The sequence below is a fragment of the Aedes aegypti genome, chromosome 1 (genome assembly GCF_002204515.2).
Source record: "Aedes aegypti strain LVP_AGWG chromosome 1, AaegL5.0 Primary Assembly, whole genome shotgun sequence".
In the NCBI taxonomy this organism is placed as follows: Eukaryota; Metazoa; Arthropoda; class Insecta; order Diptera; family Culicidae; genus Aedes; species Aedes aegypti.
The window spans coordinates 135,579,191-135,599,491 of record NC_035107.1 but is presented as its reverse complement, the minus strand read 5'-3'; the positions used below and the strand labels follow the sequence as shown (position 1 = coordinate 135,599,491).

Sequence of the window (20,301 nt, the reverse complement as noted above, 5' to 3'; positions counted from 1 at the left end):
AAGTCGGCTTTATTACTATTACTATTATTTTAAACACAACTTTATATTTTGAAGAACACCAGTTTAATGATTGTTCAGTAGCACAAATAATGAATTTCTAGTCATTAGGTAGAAAAATGTGACTAGGTATAAGGTGTTTCCTAGTATGTCCAATAACATTACATTTTCAAACGCAAATAAAAAGAAATAAAAAATCATTCAAACCAGTACATAAATAATTAAAATCTACCCTTTTAAAGTTAACTATTTTATATTAAAAACTGAAAAGGTTGTAAATGTATTATACAATACTATTATTAGATTCGCATGAAACATAATGCAACTGCTCCGATGGCAACAATGATGTTTCTGGCGCCAAGAATAAATAGGCTGCTTCTAAAATTATAAGTAGTTCGGCATAAGATCACTTCTGCTCTGCTGTTCATAGAACATCACTTAACTCAACATGAACAAACACGTGCTTCGATAGAAAACAAAAAAATATTGTTACATTGTGTTCTAGACTTACCTGAGGTAACTTTGCAGAAGTTCCATTTTCAATATGTCGTCAATTGTGCCAACAGTAGACGACAGTATGACCAGCGTATTGTTGCATGCTTGCACAAACTCCAGATATTCATCATTAGTGCCGTGCTCTGTGTTGAACTTATTCAACTTACAGCTGCCTTTTATCAAAAAAGTCACGAATTCCTTCTCGTGCACGAAGCTCCGCTGCGTGAATGCAACGATCGTCTTCAGCAGCACCATTTTCAGCTTGATAGATCGCTCCGCAGACAGCATCGTCTTCAGTATGGTCGTTATTTCGTGCTGCTTCTCGTTGATGACTCGCTCCGATGTGTTTGTAAGATGAGTCAGCACGAGTAAGGATTTGATCCTTTCGCGTTCATTGTTGCTGCGTAGGTGGATGATTAGTATTTCGATAATCTTATCGCCGTAATCGTTAGCCATTAGATCGAAGCATCGGAGAACCTCATAGTGACCTTTGACGGTTTGTGGCTTTTCGTAGTCTGGGTTGACGCATACAAGGTCGAATAGACACGCTATAATGTTGTCTGATAAGCCGGACAGCAGGGTCGAGTTCAAAGCCAGTACGGTTTTTATGATCGATGCTAAGTATTGCGTTACAACACTTCGATCTACACTGCGTCGGTAGAGTGCCAGTGTAGCTGGTATCACTTTCATCAATCCATCGTTAATTTTCTCAACCGTTAGCAAAGGATACATATACGATAGGGAGACAAGAACTTCATACGAAAGTTTAGGCTCGCGTGACGGCAGCCACTGACTTTGAAACAAATCATATGCTATTCCAACTTCATCGGCTATATCATGTGTGATTCCGGTTTTCATCGGAGTTTCCTCATTCGGATGGAGACGCTGATGTTCCTTGTATTCACAGAATGCTTCGCAAAATCGTCCGATTGCAAATGCGTACGACTGTCGTACGTAGTCTTGTTTGATAGAGGAAAGCGTGGGAAGTATAAACCCTAAAATGGGTTTTATCAGCGGAATCGATTCCAAGATGTTGGCTGTGGCTAGCGATCCCATCGAGTACAGTATCATAAAATGGGCAACTTGGTGTTGTTCCACATGTTTCGCCAGTGCATCCATTACTTCCTTGCAGTACCGTCTGCCGACTGATACCAGAATTTCCCGGCATGGGTTTTGGACGTCTGCTTGCTGGTCCGGTGATCGCGTTATCTCATTCACACTGTACTCGACGCACTTGGATGCCGTTTCATGTGTGATTTGGTCCATGAGATTGATTACGACGTGTTCTATCACTCTGTGGCGGGATTAGAAAAATAATGCAGTCTCAGTTAGAATAGGATTTGAATTGGTATTTGATGTCGCAACCCACAATAAATACTCGTCATTGCATTGTACTAATATTTGGTCACAATTTAACAGGGTGTCTACTCGTTTACCGAAATGAAATTCCCTGATATTTCCAGGTTTTTCCAGGTTTTATAAAAAATATTCCAGGTTCAAGATATACTCTAATTTTATATGTCTAAAACAAATTAATAACAAATTTTAAAGTGTTTTCGATTTAATACAGTGGTTCCTTACCTTTTTGGGACTAAGGCCACTTTCAAATTCTACAAACATTCCACGGACCCCTGAACATGAAGATTCTTGAAATCAAAATTTATAGAAACGATGGACATCATTAATAGAGATTTTGTTTTAAGTTCTCTCTAGAATTTTAAAAATATACTTACGAAAGCCAGTCTTTGACAGGATAGAATCACTACAGAGGATCATTGCCTCTGTAGAAATCAAATGACAATGAAAACAGGAGTCTACTAAGTATTTTGCTAATGAACATTCCAGGAGGATCTTGATCAATTTCTACACAAGTCTAGAGGAAAAATTCTTGGGAAGACTCATATTATTCTGCCAATAATTCTTCCAAAATTTTTACAGGAATCCGAATTCAAGATTTTCTCAAAAATCATATTTGCAAAATTTCATCAGGTGTTTCCAAAGTAGGTTTTTCAGCAGATATCCACAAAGATTTTGTTAGACAAAGACCAAACAATTTTTCGAAGATTTTGTTAGGAATCCAGCCAACATGCTTTCAAAGGCTACATGATAATTAACTTCATAGCCCAACTGAAACCGTAGGAAGCATTTCACAATGAATTATCGAGAACCTTGTTAGTTATCCATCAAGAAAATCGAAAAGATGCCAAGAATTTTCTGTTCATACCTCGAGAAACTATTTTAGTTCAAACTGTCAATAAATGTTATAACATTTTGCATGGATTTGATTGGTTTCCAATGAATTGTATAATGAAGTTTGCTTCATTAATTCTACGTGTTATATTGAACTAATGTGAATCTTCTTAGGACAATGTCATTAAAATGTCTAGAAACATTTATGGATATCTATAGGTACGCATTTGTCATGTACATTACTTGTAATTGATGTTTTGAGTAAAGACAACGCAAATATCCAATTCACAAAGAAACATTGAAAATATTTTATCAGTTTCTGTAAAGTTTAACTCTAAAAATATATATTTTACAAAAATATTCGAAGATTGAAATGGTGGTTCCGGTGAGAAAAGGGTATGAGGCCTAGGGTAATGTAATTCTGGTTGGTTTTAGTGGGTCTTCCGTGATGCGATATCTCCACACTCCCAGAGTGGCCTTTTCAGGGGTCTGGTTGTAGATTTCCCCCTTGTAAAAAAAAATAGAAATATACACAACAATACTGAAAAAAACTCATACATTTGAAATGTCTTAGCGGCCCCCTGAGAATCCATCACGGCCCACTAGGGGTCCGCGAACCACCGGTTGAGAAGCCCTGATTTAATAGCTATTAATATACTTCTAAACATTATGTAAAGCATGCTGAAACTATTCCAATATCCAATATTACAATATAAAGATGGCAACAATACCAAAGCTATTCAAATGAATCGTATTTGTCAATGATGATATCTTTTATTTCGTTTGTAAAAGCTCTGTAAACTGAACGGAACTTTCAAGTGCATTAGTTTGTGTTTTTATTGAAAGAATTTTTAGTACAGATTATGTAACATTCATTTCTATCGGTCGTTTAGATAACTAAGACAGCTTCATGGGCGCAAAATTAAACTTTATTTGGATATGTGGGCATATTTTACAATAAATACTAAGTTTACCGATGTATTAACAAATTATCATACAGTTCTGACCTGCGAAAAAGCCAAATACTTTAAAATATCTCAAATTGAATCGATCGTGTTATTTAACATATTTAAGTAGATATATACCCATCTAAATTAACACAAACAATTCGTAAAACTTTTGGATCCCGGATCATTTTTTTGTTATAGTAGAAACACGGATTATCAAGCCCCTGGGTTCAACCGTATAACATTTAACTTTTAACAGTAATATAAAGAAATGATAAATTTTTACATTTCATTCGAAAAAATTCTAAATTAATAATGATAGTTACGAAATTTTAAATTTAAAGTTGTTTAAATTCCTGTTTACTTTTCGAAAATCGATTTTTTTTTCTGAAATTTAATATTTTTCATTAATTATATTAAAAATTGTGCATGATGAATGAGTTTCTTGAAAATATGAAATTTAGACACCTCTTTCCAGGAAAAAAGAAATTAAAAAGTAACCAAAAAGAGACAAAACAGTAATCAAAAAACGAAACCTAACAGGAGCCAAGACAAAATCGTTTGATCAGACCAGACATTTCTCTAAAAATATATTTAAAACTTTAACATTATATTGTCGTTTTCTGTAAGAAATTCCGTCAGCATTCATAAGCTCCTACAGGTGGTAAAATTCAAATGTTATAGCATAGAAAATGCTCGTTTGCTTAGATTTAGTATGAATTGGAAAACATTTTTCTTGATTGTTGATTCTACATACTGAATACAGTCAACTCTTCCTAACTCGATATTGAAGGGACCATCGAGTTAGGGAGGTATCGAGTTAAAGAACACAAAACCAGTGCAACTGCGATCCAATGGACCATCGAGTTAGCCTTGAAAACCAACTTTTACTATGGTTCTCTAACTCGATATCGAGATACGGAATATCGAGTAAGGGAGAGTTAACTGTATTAGCAGTTCTAACTAGTGATCCATAATATGAGCCAGGAAATGATAATTTACTACGGTTATGGATCACATCCAAAGAATGTAGATTTTTGCCATTTTAAGCATTGGATTAGACATTTCAGGCAATAGCACTAAGGACAAATTCATAAAACATCATGGTTCGTAAATTTCATTTTTTTAGCCTACACAAATGGGTGAAAAACTTGGTGTGGAGCGAAAAGATTTCATGTCTCAGTTACTACAATGTAGTACCACAAAAAAAAAACTCAAAAAAAAATTAAACTTGACCAGCAACTTATTTAGAGATGAAATATGCTTCCAAATCAGCACAATTATCATGGATGAATGATCGGTGCAGGGTGTCTCGAAAGTGTAAACTATCTGAAAAGCGCCTTTTTTTATTTAGTAATCCATTCCTAATTCCTTTTTCTACTGTCCATAAAAGGGCATTGTATCCTTATTTCCAGCTCCAACACTGTTATTTTTTGGCAGTAATATGTGACGCATTGTTAACTTTCGCCAACTCATGCAATAAATGCATTTAGTTGAAAATCTCTTGATTTTGCGTACTGATCCGTAATACGTCACAATTTGAAACGTTAAAATATTCAAGGATTCCCTGAAGCAAATTATGAAGGAACTCCTGTAAGCATCCTATGAAAAAAATGCAGAAAGAATTTCTTGAAGAATTCCTGATAAAATCTCTGGAGAAACCACAAGGATATTTCCTGAAGCTGTTCTCGAGCAAAACGAGAAGAAATTTTGCATCTTAGTTATCTGCATGCAAGATAAGGAAAAAAGAGACTTTAGAGACAATTTTGGTTAAAAAAGAGACCTCAGACACCTTCTATCAACTTTTTTCAGACTTTCAGGCTTTTTCGAGAGTTGTATAAAAATGGTATCTAAAAAGAAACCTGCTATCAGCCCTAGATATGTTAATCCTTGACCGAATAAATTTAGATCATGTTTTGATAAGCTCATGAAATTTCATACTCGAATGGATCCTCACTGAACAACTAATATAGTATTTTGAGAGCGGCGCAGCCGAATTTTTTTTCGAATGGAAGAGTTTTCTGGCAGTTAATAATAGCTCTGGGTTATGACGTACAAATCCTTTGGCGTGAACATATTATACCATGAATTGCTGCCTCAAAATAATTTCCCTGATTTTGATCAAAATTCCCTGAGAATTCCAGGTTTTCTCCAGGTTGAATAAAATTCCCTGATAATTCCAGGTTTTCCAGGTTTTTCCAGGTAGTAGACACCCTGTTTAATCATTCATGCTCTACATATACGTTATTAATCATTATATTTAATTTAAAACTGTGTGCCGAAATATTTTTAATCACCGGTGGCGTACAACGATGTGGAGAAAATTATTCAAACATATTTCGAAACCATGATTGATGATCTGGAATAATGTCTAAAAAAATCCTCAAAGGTATCCATGTGAGAATTCCTTACACAATTCCTAGAAACATATCTGAAGGAATTGCTGCCTCAAACCTTGAAACTCATTGGGGTAAAATCCCTGTAAGAATTTATGTTGTTTTTATACAAGAAACTCATAGCTATTCTTGGAAAAATCCAGGGGGAACACTAAGATAATTCAAAGGGAAATTTCTAAAATACGCCCTTGATGTCTATGGTTCAATCGCCGCGAACTCAATTCTCCACGTCTTGTATAATTTTCTAGATGAATTGTAGGAAAAAATCCTTCAGCATTCTCTGAAAAGAGTCCTAAAATAGCTTCTGGTTGGATCATTGGGAAACCATGGAAAAACCTAGATCAAAGTGAGCCTAATATTGGCAAGGTCGAGAAAAAGTCTAATTTCGTATTTTTTCGAAACTTGTTAATTGTTTATCAATAGTTACCAAGACAATATTTTTAAATACTACACCATTTAATACCTCTAGGGTTTGTATCATTTGACAGATGAACGTTTTCGACTGTAAGACCGTCTTCAGTGTCGTGTACGAGAATCGAAAGACGGTTAAAGTATAAAAACAAAATTGAACCATTTTTAGACATCCATTTTGGATGGAGGAAATTTGGATGGAACCTATTAGAATTTGTTGGAAGAATTGATGTAGAATTTGTTGGAAGAATTGAGTAGAGCAACACATAAGTCAATCTCTGGACGAGTGCATGGAATTCCAGAAAGGAAATATATTGCCAACACACTGACCATACTTCGTTGACAGCATGACAAACAATCACTCACACAGCAAACGTGCTCAACGCTGAAAATTATTCAACCTTGTTTGTGATGGGTCATAATTGAACATTGAAATTTTTATCACATGTTGACATTTAATCAACACACAGATTCATGCAACTAAATCGGCTCGAAGTATCACAATTGTGGTGATCATTTTAAGATTCCGAGCAGTCGACGCCACGTGGTTATACGAACTGTCACTATACTGTAGCAATTTGTCCCATAAGCCTGATTTGCTGCTTGAAAGGAATCGCTAAAGAAATTTATCGTCGATTCCTTGCAGAAATTTTCTACAGCGACTCCCGTTTGAAATTTCTTTTCAACTGCGTACTGCGATCAGAAAAAAAAAAACGCTTTCTTTCGCGATTCAGCAGCGAATCAGGCTATAGATGGTACCACGGTAGAATTTACACAAGAAATTTGAATAGATTTTTTTCTGCTTGGAAGTCTGTCTGAGGCTGAACTTTTAGAGAAATGTCTAGCATTTTTTGAAGAATCAATGTGGGGTAAAAATGAACCCTCCTAGTACATTGTCATTCTAGGTAATATTACATGCGGTAGCATCATCTATATTTTTCTAATGCGTTTGGAAGGTATGCCTGCGGTATGCCTAGCAACAATCCACGAGAAATTGTTCAAAAAATTTCTGGGAAAATAGCGGAGCAACTCTCGGAAGTATCTGGAGAGAATTCACGGATAAGTGAGTAAGAAAAATAAGTATTAAAAATTTTTGGAACATCCCTTGAATGATTTGTGATGAGAAAGATAATGAGGGAGGCCGACGAGGAATCCTGGGTTAAATTCTACTTTTTTAGGGAAAGTACTTTCTTGGCGGAACCTCGAAGAAATTCTATTAGGTATTTTCAGGGAAACCTCTGAACTTGAATTCCTTGCCGAGATCAAGTATCCTTAATTGGAAGAAATTCTTGGATGAATCCTTTGAAAGAAATCGATGAAAAACTCTTGGCAGAATCACAATGAATGCTTAAAGGGCATCTTAGAGTAAGGTTTGGTAAGGCGGAATTCCAGAATGATTTCACGAAATGTGTCTTTAATAACTTTTAGGAGATATTCCTGCAGAAATCATAGAAGGTTTACGAATTTTTGTAAGAATGGAGTAGTTTAATGATGAAAAAGTTACAGTTTTTTATAGCTTGATCGAATGAGCACATTTTTCTAAATTTAACACAATATTTTTGCGCTTCTTAATTCAAATGTTGATATTATAAATGACTAACAAGGAATTCGATCTAGACTCAATAACATTTTAATTTACATGACAGCTCGTCCCGTAGTTGGCCCTCGGCAAATTGACTGATGGAAAAATGATTTCCATATTAATTTCAAACGTGTTTCAAAAATAGCTCGAAAAATTTTGATACTTTGGGTTCTTTTTCAAATTATATCGTGGAATCAGAAAATGTAACTCCTAAACGCCTACCCCTGAACAAGCCAATTCTTGCAAGATTTATTTGAATAGTTGCCTGGAGAAATTGTATGAATAATTACTACAGCGGTTTTCATATCGTGCTCCGCGGAGCACTTGGTGCTCCGCATAGCCTTGACAAGTGCTCCGCGACAGTTCAAAATTCGTATCAATGCCTTTAAATATGTCAACTTTTCGCATCAAAATACGTTTTGATTTATACCAAATCCAGCCATATCGAGAATTTTCGAGATTTAAAATTCAAAGAACAAAACCGATCACGCTAATCAATTAGTAACTCGTTAGTTTGTTGTTTTCGACGTTATAGTGGATGACGAAACACAGTTTCTACGAATCTTACACACATTGTGAACTTAAGTTGCCATGTAGTTTTGATATTATTACGAAAACGTTCAGAATATGGGCTAAGATTTTGTTGTTTGATGGCTAAACAAATTTTGTTCGTTTTGTATCGGTCAGTTTTATCTGAGAAACTGGGGTTTCTTGAATTTAACCCTCTCTTTTCCACAAACGCTACCCAAACCAAATTGATATGATTAGCTCAATAATTTTTGGAATTAATTTATACGCTCATTTGTCTCATCAAAAATCTGAGCTAAGTGCCATTTCGATAATATTTAAAATTTTGACACCGTAATACAAAATGAGGAACATTTCTCAATTACTTTTTCAAATCGGCGTAAGAAACTTTCATACGGTTTTGAGAAAATAAATTAAAAAGTATTACAACATATATTCTTAAATTGTTTTAAAAATAATCTCCTTTTCTGCCGTGTAGTTACTTTGCATGCAATCAGCTCGCTTTTAGAAACTAATTATTTCCTATTATGTCCCACAAAAACTGGATGACAAATTGATAAATTCTGAAATTTACGTTCCAAAAGTGAAAAATCCAGTTGGTTTGGAACAGAACGTTCAGAATTTTGTCTGCAAAATATGTAGGATCGATAAACTAAATTTGATCACTTTTATAACTTGAGGATGTTTGAATAAGATTTCGAGATTTCATGAATTAAATCAAAATTATTAATATTTCTGATAGTGCTGAACCTGTGGTTAACCCATTCAGACACATTAATAAAGGCTTAAAAAAGAATATTTCGCTACAGATACTCGCTTAGTTGTTCGAACAACAATAAAAATCGAAAAATTTTTGAATGTTCTGCGAAAAACCAAATATAGTTTTATTCGAATGCATAATTTTTACAGTTTAATTCTTAAATAAAAAAGTTTACTCAATGAAATACAAAAAATCGTTTTAGATAAGAACTTAAATTTAAAAATAAAACTTAAATTTAAAAATCATTCTCAAAGAATTCCTTAAGAATCCATAAGGGAATTACTGAAGGAATGCTTAGAAGAATTTCTGGAAAAAAATTGGCGGGATCATTAATTTCATGATTATAGAGGAATCTCTGCAGCAAGGCATCTTCAAAAGATCTCTAAAAGAATTATGAATTAAATCTGTGAAAGAACTTCTGGAGGATTTCCGGGAGAACTCCTTGGCGAAATCTCTTGACGCATTGCTGAAAGAAACCCACTAGGGATCCCTAAAGCAATGCAAAATCCAGAGACTTGGTCCCTTTTCTAATGTAAATCTCCAAAAAAAACCTTTATTTTACACGAAAGGTGTCTAAGTCTCTTTTTCAACCAAAATGACTCTAAAATCTCTATTTTACTTTTTTAATTTGTAATACATCCCGGTGAAAAATTCTAGAGGTTTCAGAAAAACTCATAAGCTTATTCCAGAGTTTTTGAAGGAAGAAGAATTTAAGAATTTTTCAGGAAATTATACAAAAATCCAGTTAATCTTTTAGCTATTTTCATATAAAAAATCCTCCAAGGATTATTCCAGGAAATTTATTGTTGATAAATCCAGGAATTCCTCAAATAATTCCACCAAGATCCTACAGAAACTTTTCTATTACTTGCTCCATCTTTGTATGTTATATATTCCTTGAAATTTTACATTTAAATTAATGTTTCACATCAACAAATATTACAGCAACCATTTTGATCATTCTTTCACCAATTTTCCCAAAGATTTCGTTGGATGTTTTTTAAGGAAACCCTTTAGAAAGCTTTACAGGGATTCGTTTTTTTTTTCATTTTAAATATTTATGTAAGCAATTTAACTATGATTTCCTCAGAAATCATGGATTTTGCTCGAAGATCCTTGCAAGACTTCATCACGAATGTCTACGGAAGTTCCATCAAAGGTTGCTCTAAGATTTGTTTCAGCATTATTTGATTATTTCAGGATTTTTTCTAACTAACCCAAAACTAAGATATTTTTAAGGTAAATACAAATTGAAAAAATGTAAAATAGGTAAATAATGTCGGTACTGTTATGCCTTATGGCACTTGAGCCTGTCAAATAGACGAGATAAATAAGAAGAAAAGATTTCAGGAATTTGTCCATTGATTTCTAAAAAATATTCTTATCCCAGGATTAGTTTTTGAGAATTTCCTTCGAAAATTTCTTAAGGTGATTATATAACGAAGCCACACCTTAAATTTTCAAGAGCACAAGACTCGAGAACCAAACATCCTTCCGCGTTGAAAATCTATCCCACTGGTCACCACCAGCAAGCAAACAACTTGATTGGTTTTCAACGCGATCTGATGTCAGATTCTCTCGTCTTGTGCACTTGAAAATTCAAAGTTTGGCTTCGTTTTATAATCACCTTAATGAACGTATGGAGAACATTCTATACGGAAATTAGGTTGAGTTTCTGGAGTAATTTCTGAAGATGTCCTTAAATGAATAACTGGTTTGGAAATCTTAAAGAAACTGAGCCTGAAGGGTGGAGATCCTTAGAAATCAGTGGAATGTTTGAATTCATGGGGATGATTTCCTAAGTTATGAGTTGAGAAATTCATGAAAGAATCTTCAGTGGAATTCCTGAATAAATCTGTGGTGCAATCTCTTGAGTACTGTCTGGGGTCATCTTAAAAAAAGTGAATTCTTGAAGGTGCCCTGAACAGAATTCATAGAGGAACTCTTTTAGAAGGCCGTTAGAGAATCAATGACAGAATTTCTGAAGAAATCATCGGAGTATTACCAGAATGAAACATTACATGAATACCTGAATTAGTTTTTGAAAGAATTCCTGCAAAAAATCTCGACACAAAATCATACAGTAGGACTCGTAATTCAAAAACAAACGAAAAGAAGTATGGGATGGTACACAAATTATGTCACGCCAAATTTCAACTTTTTTGCCCCTCCCCCCCCCCCCCCTTTGTCACGTTTTTTGTATGAGTCCTCCGAAATTTTGGTAAGGCTTGACCCCCTCCCCCCCTCGAAGCGTGACGTAATTTGTAAATGACCCCCATCCAACTATCTAAATCATTCTTCTGGAAACTCTCATCATGTATCAGAATTTCTGAATGGTCTATTTTCTAAGCATAAGGCTGTAACGTTAATATTTATAAAACAATCATTCGCTACTAGCACTAGATTCAGAATTTTCTGTCCCAGCATATTTTGCTGTTGTTTGATAAAGTTCGATATGACTATTTGAGACAATGCTCAAATGAAAGGTATTTATTGTAGGTCGTGATACTGCTAATTTAGAACGCATTAAGAGATAATTACATACCTTAATATAATCGAAGCTTGGGCGTCTCCCAGCTTCGGGTGCTTCTTGCGGTACTCGCAGAACACTTCTACGATTTCGTCATGTCGACGCTTGGCAATCCTTATCAGCGATGCTTCGGTGGTGCTTCTGAGCTGTTCATCTTTCTCCCCGAGGGTGTCCAGCAGACTGTTAACGATTGCTGCGGAAATCAACATTATTTTTTCTTACATGTAGGCAAGTGTACACTTTGTCCAAAGCGCAAGTTCAAAGCTAATGCAATTTCCTGCTTGGAGAGGTATATTCCAATGCACAGGTAATTCGATATCCTACTTTACGGCTACTAGCAATATATGACAGACAAAATCAATACATTCTAAATCTACACCGATCGCGGATCAGTTTCCAAAGACACTGCTGGCGTAATCAAATCCAAGAATGAACTGAGAAAAAAAGTTTATTCAAATCGTAGGCAGTGTATGTACATAATCTCATGACTCAAAATAACGTTCGACTGATAAGAAAACAAAACGAGAGACAATTTTTTTTACGTTTCTATGTTTTTCCTACAAAAATGTCATTCTATTTTTTATACATAGGTACTTACCGATGAAATGTTGGTCCTGCCTAATTGGCACTATTACTTTCTTTTCCTCACTGGATGCATCCATAATTAGATTGTTTACTACAAGCTTCTAGTTTTTGGGAATAAATCACTCTACAGAAGAGTTTTGTGTAAGGTTTCGTCACTTTTTATCTTCACCAGAAATTATCCTGTAATTCTATTACCACTAATTCACTTTAACCACTTCAATAGTTCGATATTCTGAGATGCTTCCTTACAAAATTTCAAACGATAATCCTAAAGCAATTTTGCAAAACAACTCAAAACAAAATTTTTGATGCAAAGTTTGTTTTCTTCGTTTTCTTGATCGACGTCTACGACGTACGGAGGATTTATTATTGAAAAATCTCATACACTACAATGACCATGAAGAAGAGCTAGCGAGATTTGACTGATGAAAGAGACGGGGAAATTAGAAATTATGGACCAATGCACCAGTTCACTAGTTTGACGTTTGAGCGGTGCCGAATTCACTCGTTGCCATGGTCACATAAATAATACGGCACCGTTCAAACGTCAGATAGTGAACTCGTGCATCGGTCCATTGTGCAGCTGAGTGAAGAGTATGGCTGATTAATGCCTTTACTTTGCGGAGCAGCTGTTGATAACGGTATACAAGACAGATGGTAACGCCAACAATCCATCCGACGCGTTACGTCTGTCGTTCATCGCTGTCCGTCAAAACAAACAAATCGTAAAATAACGGGATACGTTCATTCCACAGGGTGGTGCTCCAGTCAGAAACAGCTGATCAACTTCTTTATGAATGGAGTTTTGAAATCCGATAGGAAACGTGTGAAAACATGCTAAAAAGCAACACTAATGTATAGTGATTCAATGTGTTTAAAATTTAATTAAAATTATTTAATTGGAAGTGATTTTTAATACTTGTAGGGTAACGGTCGTATTTTGGACCCCTTAAGGAAGTGGTTCTGGATTTTTATCCCAATGGATCATTGAAGGTAGTTTTTGCAAGTGCTCATCGCATCAAAACAAAGGCGCCACTGTACACCCGATTCTGTTTTTGCACGGGGGATGCGTACACGGAGAAATATGTTTACCTAATTTTTGAGTTTACTTTACCCAAAATTAAGTATATCGATTATAGTTTCAACCCAAAATCTCTCGGTTTTCTCTTTCTCCCACACGAATGTTGTCAAAAATAGAGAGAGCTGCATCTACCCAATGGGGGTACTCTGGCCCAATAAGCCAAATTTGGGTAAATGCAACTTTTCTTATGTTTGGGTCGAAAGAACTCAATTTTGCGTTAAATCAACCCAAAATTGAGTATATTTTTCTATTGGAATTAAAGTCAAACTACCTAGTGGGGACCTTGGATACTTAGCCAAAATTGAGTTATTGGGCTCAACTACGGAATTGCGTTGAAACAACTCAAAATTGAGTTGAATTCCGTCTCCGTGTACCGTGCAAAAAAAAAAAAATCAGTTCAAAATTTCAAAAACCGTGCAAAAAAAGTAACACCATTTCTCGACGTTTCATGCAAAAATAAGGTTTTGGCGGAAAAAAATATATGGAAACTTTTTTGCACGGCCGTGTAAAAAAAATCCATGGGCTCATTCACAAATTTCATAACGCTGAAGGGTGGGTGTCCTCGTGCTGTTACGGCTCATAGAAAATATGTAAAATGTTCATACAAAAAGCGTTACAATAGGGTGGGTGGGTGTCGAAAATAACCGTTTTTGGCGTTATGAAATTTGTGAATAAACCTCATGCATAAACAGAATCGGGTGTATATCGGATTTAACATTGTGACAGCATTGCTGTTCTGTCAAACACACAAGGCTACGGTGGCGCTATCTATGCTTTCCATAGCGGCCGTTTTGGTTATTTTAATGATCCATTTATGATTTACGCAACGTAACCATGTCAATGAGCATTCCAGAATGTGGGGAAACCTCTAAGAGAAAATTGCACACAAGGTCATGTAAAGCACAAAATACGTCGAAAATAATTTAATTGTAAAGCACTTGTTTCCTACCAATGATTCTTAAAAAACAAGACAAAAAAAAAAGATGGACAAAACATTTTGTTTTTTTTTTCATCATCTTCTAATCTACCAATATGAACATAATTTTCTCATTTTCTCATATTCTCTGAACAACAGCTTTTTCGTCGCGATACCCATAATTCTTTATTATGTATATAAAAATTTTACGCTGTGTTCGAAAATGTTGTGGAAAATATAAAGTGAGTGCTGTCCACTATTTCAAAATAAAGACATAACAATCTCTATATGAACTTTCAACCCAAATTACAACTGCAAAACGTGAATTGTGTTCAAGTTTATATTTTTTTTTTGGTGATCAATGGCAAAATGAGTTACCTGTGTCACCACAGTGGTTGTGTATTGACTGTTTAACGATAAACTTGCGACGATCGACGCGCCACCATATTTTATATAACGGAGGGTATTATAACTAACTTGGAGGTGATGATTTGGAGGTTATTTGGCAAGTTGGAGGTTAAAATCACCTCCAAACACTAGCGATTTTGCGGTGGGATGTTGACGTTTGATCACGAATATGGCATGTAGAAATGAACAAGAAAATTATCAACATTTGCGTGAGAGAAAAACTTCCAATATTTAAGTGCTATTTTCTCAATGCCTTATGGGACCGTTATGCCTTTATGGGCAGTAATTATAATGGATCATTAAAATAACCAAAACGGCCGCTGTAGAAAGCATAGATAGCGCCACCGTAGCCTTGTGTGTTTGACAGAACAGCAATGCTGTCACAATGTTAAATCCCATATACAGTGGCGCCTTTGTTTTGATGCGGTGAGCACTGATAAAAACTATATTCAATGATCCATTCCAAAATAAGTGAAACTTAAAACAGAATGTTAAACTGGCACTCTGACGATCCAACAATTTTTCTACACATATATACCAATACGTACATTCAGTTAACATCTGTTTTTCTTAAAAATAAGACTAGACTTGTCACAATTTTATTACGCATCAACTTTCCTCTTGAAGCGTCACAAACTGCCCCTCTTTGCACAACAATGCCATGTTGGAAAACGACAATGAGAAAAAGACGATTGAAATGTGGAAACAATTTCGCTCGAGTTTGAGAGTAGAAGCATTAACCTGAGAATGCTAATGTCACTGCTGTTCGTGTTACCAACATCTAGTATGCCACGAACACTGACAGCCTGAGTACCGGGCATCAAAGTGTCAAATTAATTAGGAAATCCAAAACAACAACATAGTATTGAACAAACAATGAAAAACCATAATTTAAGGTAATAATAATTGAAATCAGTTTTGTGACAACAGCGCCACTAGCGTTCTACTACTAATATTTCTATTATTTTGAGTTTCTATGTGGCCTAAACTGTGTTATATTTCTACATATCACTATTTGTTGAGAACACTAACAAACCTAATACATTGCTTTTGAATTCAAGTTGAAAATTTGCCTAAAAATGCACAAAAATTGTAGCGAGACTGTTATGAATATATATATATATATATATATATATATATATATATATATATATATATATATATATATATATATATATATATATATATATATATATATATATATATATATATATATATATAAAACATAATTTACCAATATATTTGCATACCAGTCCCATTATGTTCGTCGGCTCGTTCGACAGCTAATAAAACACTGGTTGTAATTAAAACACTGGTTGTTCCATATTATATTTATGTTCTTTGGCTGTAAAAATTAAGTTATTATAGTACAGTCAACTCTCCGTAACTCGATATTAAGGCGACTATCGAGTGAGGGAAATAGCTTGTTAATGAACCCAAAATCAGGGCTACTTTGGTTCAAGGGATTATCGAAGTATCCATGAAAACCCACATTTACTACACATTGTATAACTCGATATCGAGATACGAATAGTTTACTGTATGTCCATGGATGAATTATCAGATAAAAAATCTTCGGATTTAATGATTTCTCAAAACACACGTCATGATGTGGAATGCGCTCATGAGTCGCAGTCATGAGAAACCTAGAAGATCATCTTTTGGATAATGCGGGAATGGAATCCGATGGAAATGATTCAATGTTTCAGAACAACTGATTCAGGACGATACTTCCTAATCTGTGATATGGAAGATCCAGAATGACGAAACAATTTTTTCAGGCGGCTTCTGTAAGCCTCAACCGTAGATCTAAAATACAGTGGCTCGTAGGATGATGCCGAGCCAAAGTCTTTCTGTATTTTCCCAATAAGCAGATGAAGAAGACGATAACGACTGATGGTTTTTATATGGAAATCTTGCTTTTGCGTTGAAAAGTTTGTATTTTGAACACTCCCAAGCAAGTACTCCGTGAGGCAATTTTACCAGTTACCGAAAAACACAAAAATAAGTTTTAGTTCAATATTCCTGAGCCCCAGCAAAGTAGTAAGTAATTATAATACAAATTTGTAGAATTTTATTTATTTTATTTTAATTTTTTTTGTTCCTCATTTATTTTTCCCCCTAGTACCACCCAAATGGTTACGGATATAACAGAAGGCATAGACCATCGACTCATGGAGGTTTCACTGTATAATTGATTTCTTTTTACTACGCTACACTGCCCTGAATCGCAAGTCAGTCCCATCTGCATTTTAGTCAAGATTGAGTTGAGTTCAGTTTTCACCATATCCTCCAATACTCTATCAGCTGCACTAACAAGATAGTATGATTTGTTCGGAAAAATTAAGAAAAAACAGCAAGTCAAATTGTCCCATAATGAAAAGTAATCGCATATCAGTCCCACTACAGATTTCCGCTCTGTGTAACACAAAAATGAACCGTGTTTTGATCAATTTTATATTTTTCTCGGAAAGATATCGTAATGAAAAGCAAATTGTGAAAGTTTCATTAAGATTTGAACATGTTCCAATCCTCTGGAATTTTTTGAGTTTTTGTATGAAAAACGAGTTTGGAAACTTCACAGCCCATTTTCTCAATGCCTACTTTTTACAGATGGGACTGACTTGCGATTCACGGTACGTCAGTGAATAACTAGTAGTACCGAGAGATTGAATGTAGTACTAGAAGTGGTTCCCATTCTGACTTAGTGGTCGGTCCTTTTACGGACTTTGATGTGACTGTTATGCGATTATTTTCAGGATGGGACAACACAAGTGGGGTTTGTTTTTGTACAAGTTAGGAACAAAGGCTACCTTTTTAGCAGTTTTTATCGAGTTGAGTTATGCAAAAAACGCAAATCGGTCAAAAGTCGACATGGGACTGTTATGCGATTTTGGGCAGAGTAATAGGTAATATTATAATAGGTGGGAGGAAATAGTTTCCGGAGGATACTCTTACTACGGTAATAGTTACGAAGCATACTATCAAGGCGGTTCAAGATCCAACAAAGTTTGAAAATTCAGTCTCCCATATCTTCTAAACCATCCTAACTATCGAAAAAATGTTTTGTGAAATTTTCAGCTTTTTCGGTGATAAGTTTGTAATTACATTTTTGTACTAGCGTGTTTGGAACACATTTCAAAATTTCTCCATAGTAATTTCAATGTAAACCTACTTTGTCTTTGGGCCACCTTTAAACCACCACCGAAACAGCTGAAAATTTCACAGAACACTCTTTTTATAGTAAGGATGGTATAGAAGATATGGAAGACTGGATTTTCAAACGTTTTTGAATCGCCCCAATACTAGATATCATCAGATAAAATTTTAGTTTCCAAACTAATCGTGAGACGCCAAGAGAAAATGAAGATTCTTAGAAAATGGTCGAAGAGTTCATTCAAAAATTGCGCCACAACTCCGTTGGGTACTTGGTTGGAAAAATTTAAAATGTTATAGTTCATATTCTGTGAAGGCACGGTAAATGGCAGGGCATAGCGTATCATTGGTACCTCGCGTACCTGCAGGAATAAAATATACCCATGCCTCTTACCCAGCAACTCCTATCCCTACACTCAAATGAATCAAACAGGCTAATTTATAAGAAATTTCATATCAGTTCTACTGTATCCTTGTTGTATAACATTGATATGGATTAATATGCGTATCATCTGCAAAGCACTTCTAATTCAACAGCATCTTAATAAACACAACAGTCATTGGCTTACATTGAAGCTATACGCAAAAGACATATAACCAGTACATGCCTCGTATATAGTTTCGGCGGGTTAAACGGCAACGCATTTGTTATATGCGTATTCTGCATATCATCAGTATTATTTTATCCAGTGATCGCAACCATTGCAACAGATGGAGAGTTTGTCTAGCAAAAATACTGAAGGAGTAGCAATTCTTTCTTTGCTCTTTTGTAAATTTTGAATGGTAAGTTTCATATTGATTTGATAACGCAGTTTGATTGGATTGTTCTTCTTTCAGTTTGCAAAATGTTTCAGCCGAGGTTTCACCAATGGTCTCGTTTCAAGAGAATTGAAGTGGCATCTTACATATGGTTGGGATCAAAGCTTAGAGATAAAGATATTATTGACAATGGAAAGTAAGTTTAAACTGTATGTGTTCTAACTAACTAGTACTACTGAACAGATAATGGTAATACCAAATTTGGATTTTATTTATTTTGTAGGAAAACGATGAACTTTCAAGGACACCAACCAAAAAACTCCGTGAACGCCTATGTACTGGGAAGGCTCTCTCATTGGTGAACAAAAAAATAGCCTCGAAGTTATTACATGTTACTAATGAATGAATTAATTGAAATAAATGTTAAAAACATGACAATTAAGGAAAATTTCGTTATTACTATGTGTCAACTATTCGAAGTATCAATAAAAAATACATTGGATGCACTCAGAAGATACAAGTTTTGCAAATAAATATTATATTAGACTACGATAGCATATACTAGATATGCAAATGTTGTTCACCTACTCTCACGCCTCGTAGATCGTATTTGTTTTGCATATAACATGGACATGGATGCAGAAAAGTCATCTCATATGTTATGCATATAACTTCAAACACACAGTTTCATGCTGTGGCGACTTTCATATGAAAATCTAATAGTGCAGATTTATACACTGAGGCAAGCAAACGTAAGACTGTCATAAGATTTGCTTATGGAATTACGACACAAGAAAAATCTTTGAAATTCATAAGACCATCGTATGGTTTTCGGCAGATGTTGTTTCCCTAATATACCTCGAAGGAAATTCGTAAGATGATCTTATGAACCAGCATTGACTTGATAACAAAATCCATAGATAGTCTTATGAATTACGTTCTGATCCATTCTTGGTTCCATAAGACTGTCTTGTGTAATTTGAGCTTTAGATTATAAATTTCAATGAATGAATAATACTAATCCGCGTTGAAAAATAGGTTAACCAACTTGGGAAAATCAAATTTTCATCCATTTTGTCATGTCGCAATTCGATTAAAGCACTTTACTGTAAGCATTAGAATCGATTTGCGATACGACAAAATGGATGAAAATTCGAATTTCTCTAGTTGGCTAACCTATTTTGAACGCGAAGAAGTATATCATAGCAGCGAAACATTATTGAGAAAAGTTGTGAAGAACGCCTGAATTGGTGCAGGTTTACGTTAGGGGCGGATTAATGGATGAGGGGGGTTTGTGATTTCTTACGCGTCATACAAACTGTTTTGAATTTTCATTCAAAAATCTTATTCTTTGGATCCAATTCCTTAATCTGATCGAAAGAAAGTGTTAGTTACAGCGGAATTGATGATAAATAGAAAATATTTACCCTTTGATGCATTAGAAACGGAGTCAGCCAGCGACAAATCAGCAAACACGTCCATTTCGGAAGCCATATTGAATTTCTGATAGTGAAATGGCTATACCGAGAAAATTTGCCTCACGTGGTTCTTCACAATGAT

At 35.0% G+C, this 20,301-nt stretch overlaps 1 protein-coding gene and 1 long non-coding RNA gene across 2 annotated transcripts in view; one reads left to right on the top strand and one right to left on the bottom strand.

Moving 5' to 3' along the window:
- Positions 1-12,816, bottom strand: part of LOC5564048 (maestro heat-like repeat-containing protein family member 1) — a 36,439-nt gene extending 23,623 nt beyond the window's left edge. The window contains exons 1-3 of the mRNA XM_021848201.1: positions 12,435-12,816; positions 11,852-12,029; positions 509-1,786 (exon numbers count right to left, since the gene is read on the bottom strand). Of these exons, the coding sequence (XP_021703893.1) occupies positions 509-1,786; positions 11,852-12,029; positions 12,435-12,498 (1,520 nt within the window). The 5' untranslated portion in view covers positions 12,499-12,816. The remainder of the gene's footprint in view (positions 1-508; positions 1,787-11,851; positions 12,030-12,434) is intronic.
- A 5,289-nt stretch (positions 12,817-18,105) lies between these two features.
- On the top strand, positions 18,106-19,145 carry LOC110674499. Its single transcript, XR_002498922.1, has 3 exons — positions 18,106-18,765; positions 18,820-18,937; positions 19,025-19,145. It is a non-coding gene; the product is annotated as an uncharacterized LOC110674499 (long non-coding RNA).
- Positions 19,146-20,301: the final 1,156 nt, after the last annotated feature.